The 12,160-nt window shown below is 37.6% G+C and overlaps 1 protein-coding gene across 1 annotated transcript in view; it reads left to right on the plus strand.

The window, feature by feature from the left end:
- Nucleotides 1-7,361: 7,361 nt before the first annotated feature.
- Nucleotides 7,362-12,160, plus strand: part of LOC306863971 (relaxin receptor 2-like) — a gene marked incomplete at both ends in the record, with an annotated part of 43,717 nt that continues 38,918 nt past the window's right edge. The window contains one exon of the mRNA XM_079407604.1: nucleotides 7,362-7,449. Within this exon, the coding sequence (XP_079263730.1) occupies nucleotides 7,362-7,449 (88 nt within the window). The remainder of the gene's footprint in view (nucleotides 7,450-12,160) is intronic.

The raw sequence follows: 12,160 nt of genomic DNA on the forward strand, positions 1-12,160 counted from the left end.
AATTCTTCCTCTCCTATAGTAGAGAATGAGTGGAATTGTTCCTCAGGGGATCTATAGTGCACTATCTGATGCGATATTGTAGCTGACAGCTGCATGGTTACAATTTTATCTCTGATAGAATCGATCTTGGAATTAAAGTAGTTCATAAAGTCATTACTGCTGTGCTTTTGGGAAATGCCAACACCTGTTGATGCTTTATTTTTCGTTAATTTAGTGATTGTATTGAATAAATACCGGGGGTTATGTTTGTTTTCTTCTAGAAGAGACAAAAAGTAATCAGATCTAGCAGTTTTTAATGCTTTTCTGTAGGATAGGGTATTTTCCCGCCAGGCTATACGAAATACCTCTAGTTTTGTTTTCCTGCATCTGCGCTCCATTTTCCGGGCTGCTCTCTTTAAGGTGCGAGTGTGCTCATTATACCACGGAGTCGGACTGTTTTCTTTGATCTTCCTTAAGCGTAAAGGAGCAACTGTATCTAAAGTGCTAGAAAAGAGAAAGTCCATAGTTTCTGTTACATCATCAAGTTTTTCTGCGCTGTTGGATATGCTGAGGAATTGAGATAAATCAGGAAGATTACTTACAAAGCAGTCTTTTGTGGTAGAGGTGATGGTTCTACCATACTTGTAACAAGGAGTAGAATTTACAGTTTTAGCTATATGGAGTTTACACAAGACTAGATAATGATCTGAGATATCATGGCTTTGCTGCAGAATTTTAACACCACTAACATCAATTCCATGTGACAGTATTAAATCTAGAGTATGATTTCGACAATGAGTAGGCTCGGAAACGTGTTGTCTAACCCCAATAGACTTCAGAATGTCTATGAATGGTGATCCTAATGCATCTTTTTCATAATCGACATGGATATTAAAATCGCCAACAATTAAGACTTTATCTGCAGCCAGTACTAACTCAGATAGAAAATCAGCAAATTCTTCAATAAAGTCTGTGTGGTGGCCTGTATACAGTAGCCAGTACAAACATCACAGGGGATTTATCACTAACACGTGTTTCTCTATATAATGTTATACGCAGCACCATAACTTCAAACGAGTTATACTTAAAGCCTGCCCTCCGAGAAATACTGAGAATATTGCTATAAATTGTAGCAACACCTCCCCCTTTACCTTTCGGACGTGGCTGAGTGGGGAGAACCTGTTTGATGTTCTGATCGGAACGGAAGAGCGGTGTTTTGACCCGCGACTAGGCCGCCTCACAGTCACCCAGCTGCCCTGCTGCATGGGCTCAACTGCAACCGAACAATGTACAGGACTCCCTGAGCTGGTCGCATCCAAAGCAGTATCTGCAGCCCTCACACTCTTACTATCCTCAACTAAAGTTTGGATGCGTGTCTCTAATTCTGAAACCTTCTCTGTCAGCCTAACTATTTCCGTGCATCCCTGCAATAGCAGGAGAAGAAGCCATTACTCACCGTGACTGATGAATGATACCAACTTAACGTACCACTTACTACTGTTGTTTGATGAACTAGAGAAAAATTATCGTTTCTGAAAAAATAATGGCATTTTTTCATGTTTATTTTTGGTGGTGGTGGTGGTGGGGGGGGTGTCATGTTGTCATATATATTGTTTTTACCTCTGTATCTGCCTTTTCTTATAATATGGTGTATTGCCTCTATTAGCATTATAATTTTTTTATTTAAAAAACACAGCAAGCTGTGTAAATTAGGTATTTAATTGTTTTTTTCTTGACATGAGAAATTGTTGCAGAAATGACAATTAAGTTGAACAAATATCAAATGATAAACACTGATCATGAATAAATACATTATTAAGGAATAAAACACAAAACACATGCAGTGAAGGCCACGTTCCAGTGAACATCTTCACAATCCTCTCTATGATGCCTATGGTGACGTCCATCATTATGTGCGTATTTTGAGTGGCAGTTTCTTTCTGTAGATGATGTTGTGGTGTGACAACATCTTGGTAGAAATACACTACTGAGTTTAGAGTTACAAAATGTCTACTCCATTTGTTTGAGAAAAGCAATTATGTTTCTGAAGGCTAAAAATAGTGTAAGCACTTTACAATAGTTGCCTTTCCATTGTCGGGCCAGTGCGTTGTTTAAAACCATTTTTTTTGTAATTTAAAACCAATATGGATCTTTTAGATATTTTATTTAAGAATGAAATCATGAGAATGTGTTAGTCTGTGTATTTGGAAGGTTAAGCTCCAGAAAATCAGTAATGATGTGGTTTTGACAGTTACAGATTTGAAAAAAAGAACCCTAAATTCTACAGGCTTTTGACATGACTACATGCTCTTTTCTAAAGACAAGTTGAATCTTTTGACAAAATTTCCTTTTTATTTATTTCTATTTATTTTAGCATGACGGCCATTAGCTTTCATTTCCAAGATGGATTATTGGTGATTGTGGCTACCACAAACCTTCTGATGTCACATTTAGATTGCATCCTTTCTTGTTGAATTGATTTATATATTACCAGAAGACTGAATGGCCTCAGACAGAGTTAGAGAGATGGGGATTCAGACTAACTGCGCTTCTTCCTTGAGCAGATGCAGGATTCAGTGCATCAGTGCTTGAAAGAGCAGAGACGTAACCAAAGGCACTTCAGCTCTATTAAAGGCTCAGGGGAGTGAGGTCTTGTTCAAGTAACGAAAAGAAGGACATGCCAATAGAAATATATATATATTTTTTGCCTTATAAGAAAACTACTTTGCAACTCATTTGGAATGATTGAATTCTTGACTTTGCTATAGAGGACACACTGTCTCATTGTCTCAGTTGAAATATTAAAGGATATTGTCAACCTCTAAATGTTTAGTTTTCTTTATGAATACTGCATACATGCGCAGTTTCTTGCAGTGCACATTTTAAAAACGGGTTGCGCTAGTGTTGTCATCTTCTTTCTGAGCTATTGAACTACAGATCTTTTTATCCTGTGAAAGAACATTTTGAAACCTTGAAAGACGAAGCAATGAGTCAAAAAAGTTGATTTTTTTTTTACTTTTACTGATACCTTGCAGAGACAAAGAGCTTGTCTCTTTGTCTTTTTTTTTTGCTTGTTTGTTTTGGGACTCTCCGTCTCAGCCGTTTGATTTTTTTTTTTTAATTAAAATTCTGTGATCATTTACTCCCTGTCATGTAATTCCAAACCTGTTTGACTTTCTTTCTTTTGCAGAACACACACAAATATATTGTGATAATTTTTCTTTGGTCCTCACGATAAAAGTCATTGGGGTTTAATTGCCATTCTGTGGATAATAACAGTCGAATCATTCTTTAATATAACTTCTAATGTGTTCCACTAGACAGGATTGGAATGACATGAAGGTGAGTAAATGATGAATTTTCAGTGTAAGCGTGAGGTTAAATCAAAACAATGGATTTTCTTGGGTCTGTGTGTTATGCTCAAAGAGCGCATAGTAAACCGAAAGGTTGACCTGCGAAGGAAAAAAAAAAGGTCTTTCTTATGGGCATTCTTTATTTCACTTTAAAGATTCAACATTTGGATTATTTTAAGAGGAAGAAACTAGTAAAAGTCCCCCGAACAGCTTCCTCATTTAATTGTCTGAGTAGCGACTGGTGATGGACTTCTGAGACAACAATCTTCTGCTGTTCTCTGAGGCAGGCTGCCAGATAATGAGTGGTTCGGGATACAGCTTGGATGAGCAAAGCCTTTTCATTTCCATTGGGAGTAGAGATAACCACTTCTCAATTTGTACTTTACAGAGTTCAGTGATTCTCCACAGGATATTGTCACCAACAATTCTGCCAGATCAGCAATATAGGCACGATTGAGAATGACACTGTCACAGTGATTCGTTAAAGCAGAGCATGAATCCGGCTCAATTAACAATGCCAATTAAAAGATGGAAAGAGGGCGACTGTTCTTTTGTGTACACAATGAGAAACATTTTCAGAAGACATTTTCAGCCACAGAACAATGCTGCATCTCTCACTCCATCTCATCCATCCTTTCTCTCCATTTTAATTGAACCCTGATGAGATTCCTGTACCAGCTGCTAGATCATGAATAACATCTATTTGTGCACGTGCATGATGATTATCAATTACAGTTGCTGTGGTCCGGTCCTCTGTGAATGTTAATTTGGTTTCTTTCAGTCTATATGCTAATAAGTGTAACAGAGTAGCTGAGGTGTTTCAAATTCTTTAATATTTAGGATTAAAAGAGGTAAATATCACTGTATATGTTTGCAGAAAGTTTAGGCTTAAGAACTTCCAGAATAAAAAGTATGTTTCATGATTCTGAATGGTAAGTATTCAATCATCTTCTCCACTAAATCAGGATATTTTTGTGGACATATAGTAGTTTAAGGAGACATAAGCAAACTCGCATAATTGGTTAAGCTATAGAAGTTACAATTTATTTGACTTGGGAAGCACTAACTTTTTAAAAAACTACATCATATATATACTGTCCAAATTTTAAAGGAACACTTTGAAAACACTCAATGGGGAAAAATATCATACTGGAAATCTATACTGATATGGACTGGGTAATGTGTTAGGAACGAAAGGATGCCACATTGTTTGATGGAAATGAAAATGATCAACCTATCAATCTATTTAGAGGGCTGAATTCAAAGACACCCCGAAAATCAAAGCTCAGGGTGAACCTGCTCTCATCAGTGAAAAGCAATTGAAAAGTGTTCTGGTGTTCAATGGCAAATCCCAGTCGAGCTCCACGTTGCCAAGCAGTGAGTACAGGGCTCACTAGAGGAGGTCAAACCCTCAGGCCACGCTCATGAAGTCTGTTTTTGATTGTTTGGTCAGAGACATTCACACCAGTGGCCTGCTGGAGGTCATTTTGTAGGGCTCTGGCAGTGCTCATCCTGTTTCTCCTTGCACAAAGGAGCAGATACCGGTCACCTCAGCGGCATGTGCTCCAGTTGTATTGTAAACAATGACGTCGTCTATATTGCTTATCAATTTGAGCCCGATTGAGACCCAGAGAATATAAGAGGATCACGCAGAACCTGTGCAAGCATGGCTCTTAATGTTATGTTTTTTGTTTGTTGTTGTCTCATACATTTAGATACGCTGCTATTTGTAAGTGCTACTGCGTTTGTTAGCTTTTAACATAGTTTTTATCCTGATTAAAGCTTTAAAACAGTATGGCAACCGCACGCGTGTCCATGCATAATGCTTCTCATAGCTATGTGAAAATAAGTGTGTGTGAGAGAGAGAGAGAGAGATGCAGAGCAGGGCATCGCGAGGAACAGGATTGAGAACCACTGCTTTAGAACATTGATTTTGAAACTTGTGAATCCATTAGAATCGTTAAAAGACAGAATTGCGATTAATATATGAATAGATTTTTACGTGCACCCTTAGTTTTCTCCTCCTCTTCTCTAAAGCAGCACAACATGGCCTCGCCCCCTTCGTTGTGTGTTCCCGGGGGTGGGGTTTATCTGGGTTTGTTACATCACAAACCCGGGAAGTAACTTGTAGTCCCTACGAGTCGTTTTTGTGGGCATTAAACTGTCATAATTTTAAAAGATATCTCCGTTTGCATTGAACTTTCAGTGTCATAACTTACTCTAACACTAACATTACACACTAACTAACGTTAAAAAAGTGAAATCACAATCAATCACCCCTTTAACAATGACTTTTTCCTCAATAAACTCCTACTTATTAATAGTTAGTATGGTAGTTTTTATGTTTAGGTATGAGGTAGATTTAAGGGATCTAAATATGGTCATGCAGAATAAGGCATTAATAAGTGCTTTGTCAGCCAATATGCTAGTAATATGCATGCTAGTAAGCAACTAGTTAATAGTGAGAATTGGTCCTTAAAATACCTAGTAGTTGCTTATTAGCATGCATATTACTAGAATATTAGCCATGTATTAGTGCTAATTAAGCACATATTAATGCCTTATTCTACATGACCTTATTCTACATCCCTAATCCTACCTAATACCTAAACTTAACAACTACCTTACTAACTATTAACAAGCAGCAAATTAAGAATTTATTAAGTGTTACCTATTCTATAGCGTTACAATAAAGTGTTACCAAAAATCTTTCTGCAGGAGTTACAGATTTGGCATATACCAGTAGTCAAAGTAAAACTTCCTGAAGCTCAACAGGCACACTGCTGTTTCTCTTTCATGTAGTATGCATAATTCCGCACATACTTATGAAAAGGTATTTGCTGATAAGGAGTAACTTGATCTCTAAAGGGGTAAGAAAAATGACTGCATTATAATGCAAAAAAAGAAAAAGAACATAGCTTTGGAGAAACTCATTAATTTTCTCAATGAGTAATTTTGTCTTGTTTTCCAGTAAATGTATTATTATTATTAATAATAATAATGGTGCTGTTTGTGGATTGTAAATATACATTTACCCCAAAGAATCATAATTTAGAGTTTATATCACGAAATAGTCTGAGAAAAAGTCAGAACTGCGAGATGTCAACTTGCAATTACGAGAAAAAAATAAATAAAAAGCCCAATTACCTTTTTTAATCCAATGGTAGAAAATATTTGTAAAAGACTGAACTTGTATATAACGTGATCATAATTTAATAAAAACATTTTAAGTAATAATTATAATGCTTTCATGTCCATAGTTATTCAAACACCACATAGATTATAAACAAAAAGCAAGCAGACAACATTTACAGTATCAAAGAACATTAGGCTACTGAATTTCAATAAAGCTACCAACAATGTCAAATGAATCTCTTTCTTACATCGTATAGACTACATTTCCACTTTGTCGTATGATGAGAGATTTTCAGTCAGCGTGTGCGCGCTCAACACAACTCCGGCATTTCAGCGATGACTCATCTGAACGCCTCTGATTGGTCATCGCATTCATAAACTCAACAGAATGGTGTGTGATTGGATATAATATAGAACGCAGTAAAAGCGCATAATTTGATGCACCATTACCAGATCTAAATTTAATCCCGCAATTGACACTTTTCATTTAATTTTCACTTTATTCGTTACATTTTTGCCCCAAGCCCCCGTTAATTTCAGACCTGTGGCCAGGGGAAGGCTAAGCCTTACACACGCTCCTATCTCATCTCTTATTACTGCTCACAGGAATTGGCATTCTCACGAAAGTGTAAAATGAAAACAACGACCTCTAGCTTTACTATACGTTACTCCCTCACGAAGTTCTCAATGAATGATGTCGAGCTCATCTCCAGCAGAAGAGACGATCGGTGGAGCTCAGTCCGCGGGAGCGCCGTTAACGCTGCAGGTGACACGATGCTCTGCCGCTCATTCTCATGAAAGCGACAAACGCGCATCTTCCTTTGGAAACGGTGTGATTTGGGAATAGTCTGTCCTGTTGGTCATGCGTTTGGTGAATCGCTGTGAGCCATCACAATGAAATCCTTCATAAATCCTTCAAACACTCTCCTGGAATTAACCATCATTTTCCTTTTCATTCAAAACTCCAGGATGGAGACCGGAGGTAAGATCTCTGTTGGAACTTCATTGCATCTTTCACACCGCATTTTCCTTCAAACTTTTATCTACTCATTCATCCCTAGGATCTGCTAGTCTCATAGTCGTTACCTGTTCTGATGATTTTGGCTATGAGTTGGATTTCTAAATTAATCAATTTTATAAAGAATGAAATCGCATGATGCATAAGATCTACACCGCCTTTGTTCTCAGTTGTACTATGTTTTACTAGCCCGAGAAGAAAACACTCGTGATTTCAGACCTCTGAGGAACTTTTGACCTTTCTCTCAGTAGGCTGCACTCTGTTCTTTGGCATGCCAATATTTACTTGTTTAACAACATGCGTACTTTGACTTGAAGAACCTCTATCAGACGAAACAAAATGTGGCACAGTGAGGGGTGGTGGCTTTATCGATGAGTATCTACACACTTTTGGTTTAGCCACAGGTTCTGACATATCGCAGTTGGTTGGTCACTCAGGTGCTTCATTCAGCACAAAGACATTGCATTTTGTCTCACAGCAAGTGCGCACTGCGGTTCCTAGCACAGGATGTCAACCAGACACTACAAGTTTTGAAAGTTACATTGTTATCAACCCAAGAAGTAAAGAAAAATAAACAGTGGACATCTGTGAGCTTGTATTTTAAGTGGACGTGACAAGAATTAACAAAAAGCAAAAGGGCCAGCCAGTTTCAGTTTTGTATAAATTACATTTATTTTCAGTCTTAGTTAATTTAGGCATATTTATTTAGAATTTATTACAATGAATTTATTTAGGCTAGACGTGTTTTTTTTCAATTTCCATTTTAGTTCTGTCTAGTTCAATAAACCTTTTAAGGAGTTTTCATCTGTTAGGATGGTATGATTTGTTGAATCCCATTTTTGCTGTTATTATATCCTCATGTTCTTTTGAAATTTATCCCTCCATTATGTCACGAAATATGCGAAGACATTTCAGAAATGTGACTCTTATTCAATTTAATATTGTGTTTGTAGGGGGAATAATTGAACATTTGCAATCGAAAATTAAGTGCATTTATTCATTATTAATACATAATAAAAACAATCAAGTAGAGTTAAATAAGCTATGGGCTGTTAGAAAGAGGTGAAATAAGGTGGCACAGGCAAACAATGCAGGGTGCCATGGCGCAGAGGGATCTTATATCAGAGGCTTTATTCAGAAGAAGAATTATGTCATTCCAAAGCAACATAAAAGTCAGGTAGATACCTTGTTTTATTTAACAAGAATGAAAATTAGGGATGCAGTCTATTTAATGAGCTTTTTTATTAACCAAAAGCAGAATGAATTTCAGGATGAATTATTCATAAATGTCTTACACTATGTAAATTGTCACATGCTTAGTGGGGTAATTTACAAATGTACAAATGGATTTATAAATGATTTACAAAGAAATTCAAGCTGATGGTTGTGCCTTGTTGTCAGTTGTTTGGCCTACAGAACATAGAACATAGAAATTTAAAAATTTGACAATACGCATGTGCAATTCATTGTACATTAGTTTCTCATGTCTTTATTTCATTGGTGTTAAATATGACATCTACCCTGACTTATGTGGTTATGTGTTTCTCTGGAGATCAAAAGCCTTAATGACAAATTACAGGTTCTTTGGATCAGCATATTTGTTTCTGGGTTCTGAAAGTTCTAAAAGATCTTTGATGAACTTTTATGCAAAGAACATTGAAGTACCTTTTATATTACATAAGACTTTTAAAAAGTCTCTATGGATCTAATTTGAACTTTTATTGTGAAGAGAGTCAGGTTTTTTTTCCAAAGCCTTGGATTTTTAAGTACCTTTGCTGAAAGGTAAAATATTATATAGTTCACAGGGGTTTGTCTGACATTGCACTTCAAAAGGCCAATGTCAAAGACCTTCGCTGTAGCCAGCAGACTGACTGCAGATTAAGTGTACAGGAGTCTCTTTAATTAGTTGTTCATTATGTATAGGAAAGCTCAGTTATGACTGTCAGCTTCAATGGTTCTGTTCCCACAGGCCCCTGCTCTTTTAAACTCCTGGTTATAGGTAGACTATACATTGCTCTTGTGTTTTTGATTTGATCTTTAAGTGTAAGGGTAATGACTTGGCCCGCTATTTTAACATAAACAGATTGACAGTGCTGTGTGGCCCTCATTTGTATCAAGATTATTTGAGACAGAAGCGTTCATTTCACTGTGACAAGCTTGAAGTGAGCACCTGCCACCACGTGCAGGAACCCAGACTCATTAGCCGCATTTCCACTGTCGGGCCAAAAGCGGGTGTGCTAGTACGTGCCAGGGCCGGTCGTGTTTCCACTGTCACTTCTGGGGCTTGATCGTGCCTCGTCAGTGCTTCCTTGGGACCAACGGCCAGAGTTTTTTGGCCCGACGAAAACCTTGGGCTAAAGCTGGCCAACTGGTGCTAGAGGAGTGGTTATGAACAAAGGCAGAGTCTCTGCGTATCTGAAGAGCGTCAGCGGCGCGGATCATTTCATAAAGTTAGCAGCTATAACACCAAGACTTTTAAAATAATTTTATCTCAAAACTCACTTTCAGACAGCAGCGAGTGTTTGAAATAACTTCTGTTTGAGATCCGATGTGGATTATGATCACCATACAAGGCAGAAATTTTTAAAATGCAAAAAACTATGCACGCTAGCCATTAACGTTACCATAGTAAACTTGGTAAATACGACCGCTTGAAGAAATCAGACATCAGCTTCTCATTCTCTATCACAATTGCGTACTATTTATTTAGTAAAATATTTTATCTGTCATAAGTCTTGTCTCGTCTACGCTCCGTGTATGTCATAAAAATATAATAATGTTTTTTGTTCGGGAGCTCCCTCTACTACTCAGGTCGTATTTTATGATGGAAAAAAATTTATAAATGATCATTCTTTCAAAATGTGATGTATACACAGGTAGCCAAAACGGTTTGGCCCGATAATGGCCCAGATCCGGCAGGCCGGAAGAAATAACTCAGCCTGGCTGTGGTTGCTAGACTCGGCATGGACATGGGAGGAATGACGCCCCAGAATCGGCCCAAATACACTGGCCCAAGTCCAGCTGCCAAAACTGCTGGCATTGGGCCACAATCATACCGACGAGAAATGAAACACTTGGCTCAATTTCTGTACCCAGACTCGGGCCAGTACTGGCTAACACCACAGGCATTGGGCCACAATTATGCCAACCAACATGGTACACTGAGCCGGCACTGGTCCGAAACTGGGTCACAATCATGCCGACACCTAGTCTTGTTCACTAAATTAAAATATATATATATATTTACACTTACTCATACAGAATTACAACTTTTACAACAGTTTTTAATATAAAACTAGAGCTTTGAATAATTAGTTTTTCCACAAAATGACATTGTTACCTTAAAATCCTTAAGATGGCAACATACCTTTGGAAGAATTTGTTTGCATTTGGGCCCGCAATTTTTGGACCCCCATCTCTGTCCAAAGTGAGTAGCAGCCATTTTTTGATGAACTTTTCAATCTCTCCATCTGATGGAGATGGTCCGGGTATGCATGCCCATATCTCAGCCAAAATCAGACCAACCCTTATGGTTCATAATCGGGCCGTAAATGTGCTGTCTCAGTGCAAATCGGGCCAGATCCGCAGATCCAAAGCCTAGCCAAATCTGGCAACCATTACTGGCCAGAGCTGGCTCACTTTCGGGGAGCCGCTACCAGAACACAGCCGAGTGAGCCGACACTCAGCCGCAATTGGCCCGATTGCATTGGCTAGCTGGGTAGTGTGACTACAAATAAACAGAAACAGACTCGACTGGATAATGGGGTATATGTCCTTATTCTTTTGTGAAATAATGATTCATACCGGTTTATTTCTATGTGACTAATTTTTAATCCTGATAAATGAATTAATTATGATCAATGTATCACTTATTATTGTAAAACATTGATTCTTTTGGATTTAAATCTTTAACAAAACATGCAAACAAACGGCCGCTTTTATCATGTTCATTTTGTGATCGCACTAGTTCCAGTAATTTATTTCTGATTAGTTTTCTGATCAATTCTCTTTTTTGGTGTAATGTTCTATTATATCTATCTTAATATTCTATTATAGTCATAACTCAGTTTTTCACTTATACTTACCGTGCACCCCCCCCCCCCCCCCCCCCCACACACACTTCTGGTATATGTTTTTTTCCTGCCTAGACTTTGAACCAAGTATTTTGCTTTGGATTTGAAGGCATTTTTAGTATTATAGCTTAAATCATGAATAAAGACGTAGGAAACTGTTTCAATATTGGTTTCTCCTTCTGTAACCCAATACGGTTGCCTGGCAACGTTGCCTTAAAAAGCCTGTTGCTGTTGTTATGAGCCTCTTTCCAGATGTTAGCTTCAGATATGCGGCCCTCCATATGTTTCATGTGAGTCCTCCATAAAGCTACAAACCTAAGTTGTGAAACTCAAATGTAAACACAGATCTAAAACATTTCCACAGTTTTAAAAAGCTATCAAATTATTTGAGAACATGATCAAGCTAAATGCAAATACACTTAAATTAATTACAAGCACTTGCATGTGTCAGCATTTATAAGCAAGTCCCCAACAATAATTCCATGACATTACATTACTGTAGTACAAAATACAAAAAAAAGTTTTTGGCACTACTGCATATCTGTAGATACTATAGATGTAGATTAAAAATTCTGTCAGATAATAATTGGTTTTCTTTTTTC

Source organism: Barbus barbus (assembly GCF_936440315.1).
Source record: "Barbus barbus genome assembly, chromosome: 45".
NCBI lineage: Eukaryota > Metazoa > Chordata > Actinopteri > Cypriniformes > Cyprinidae > Barbus > Barbus barbus.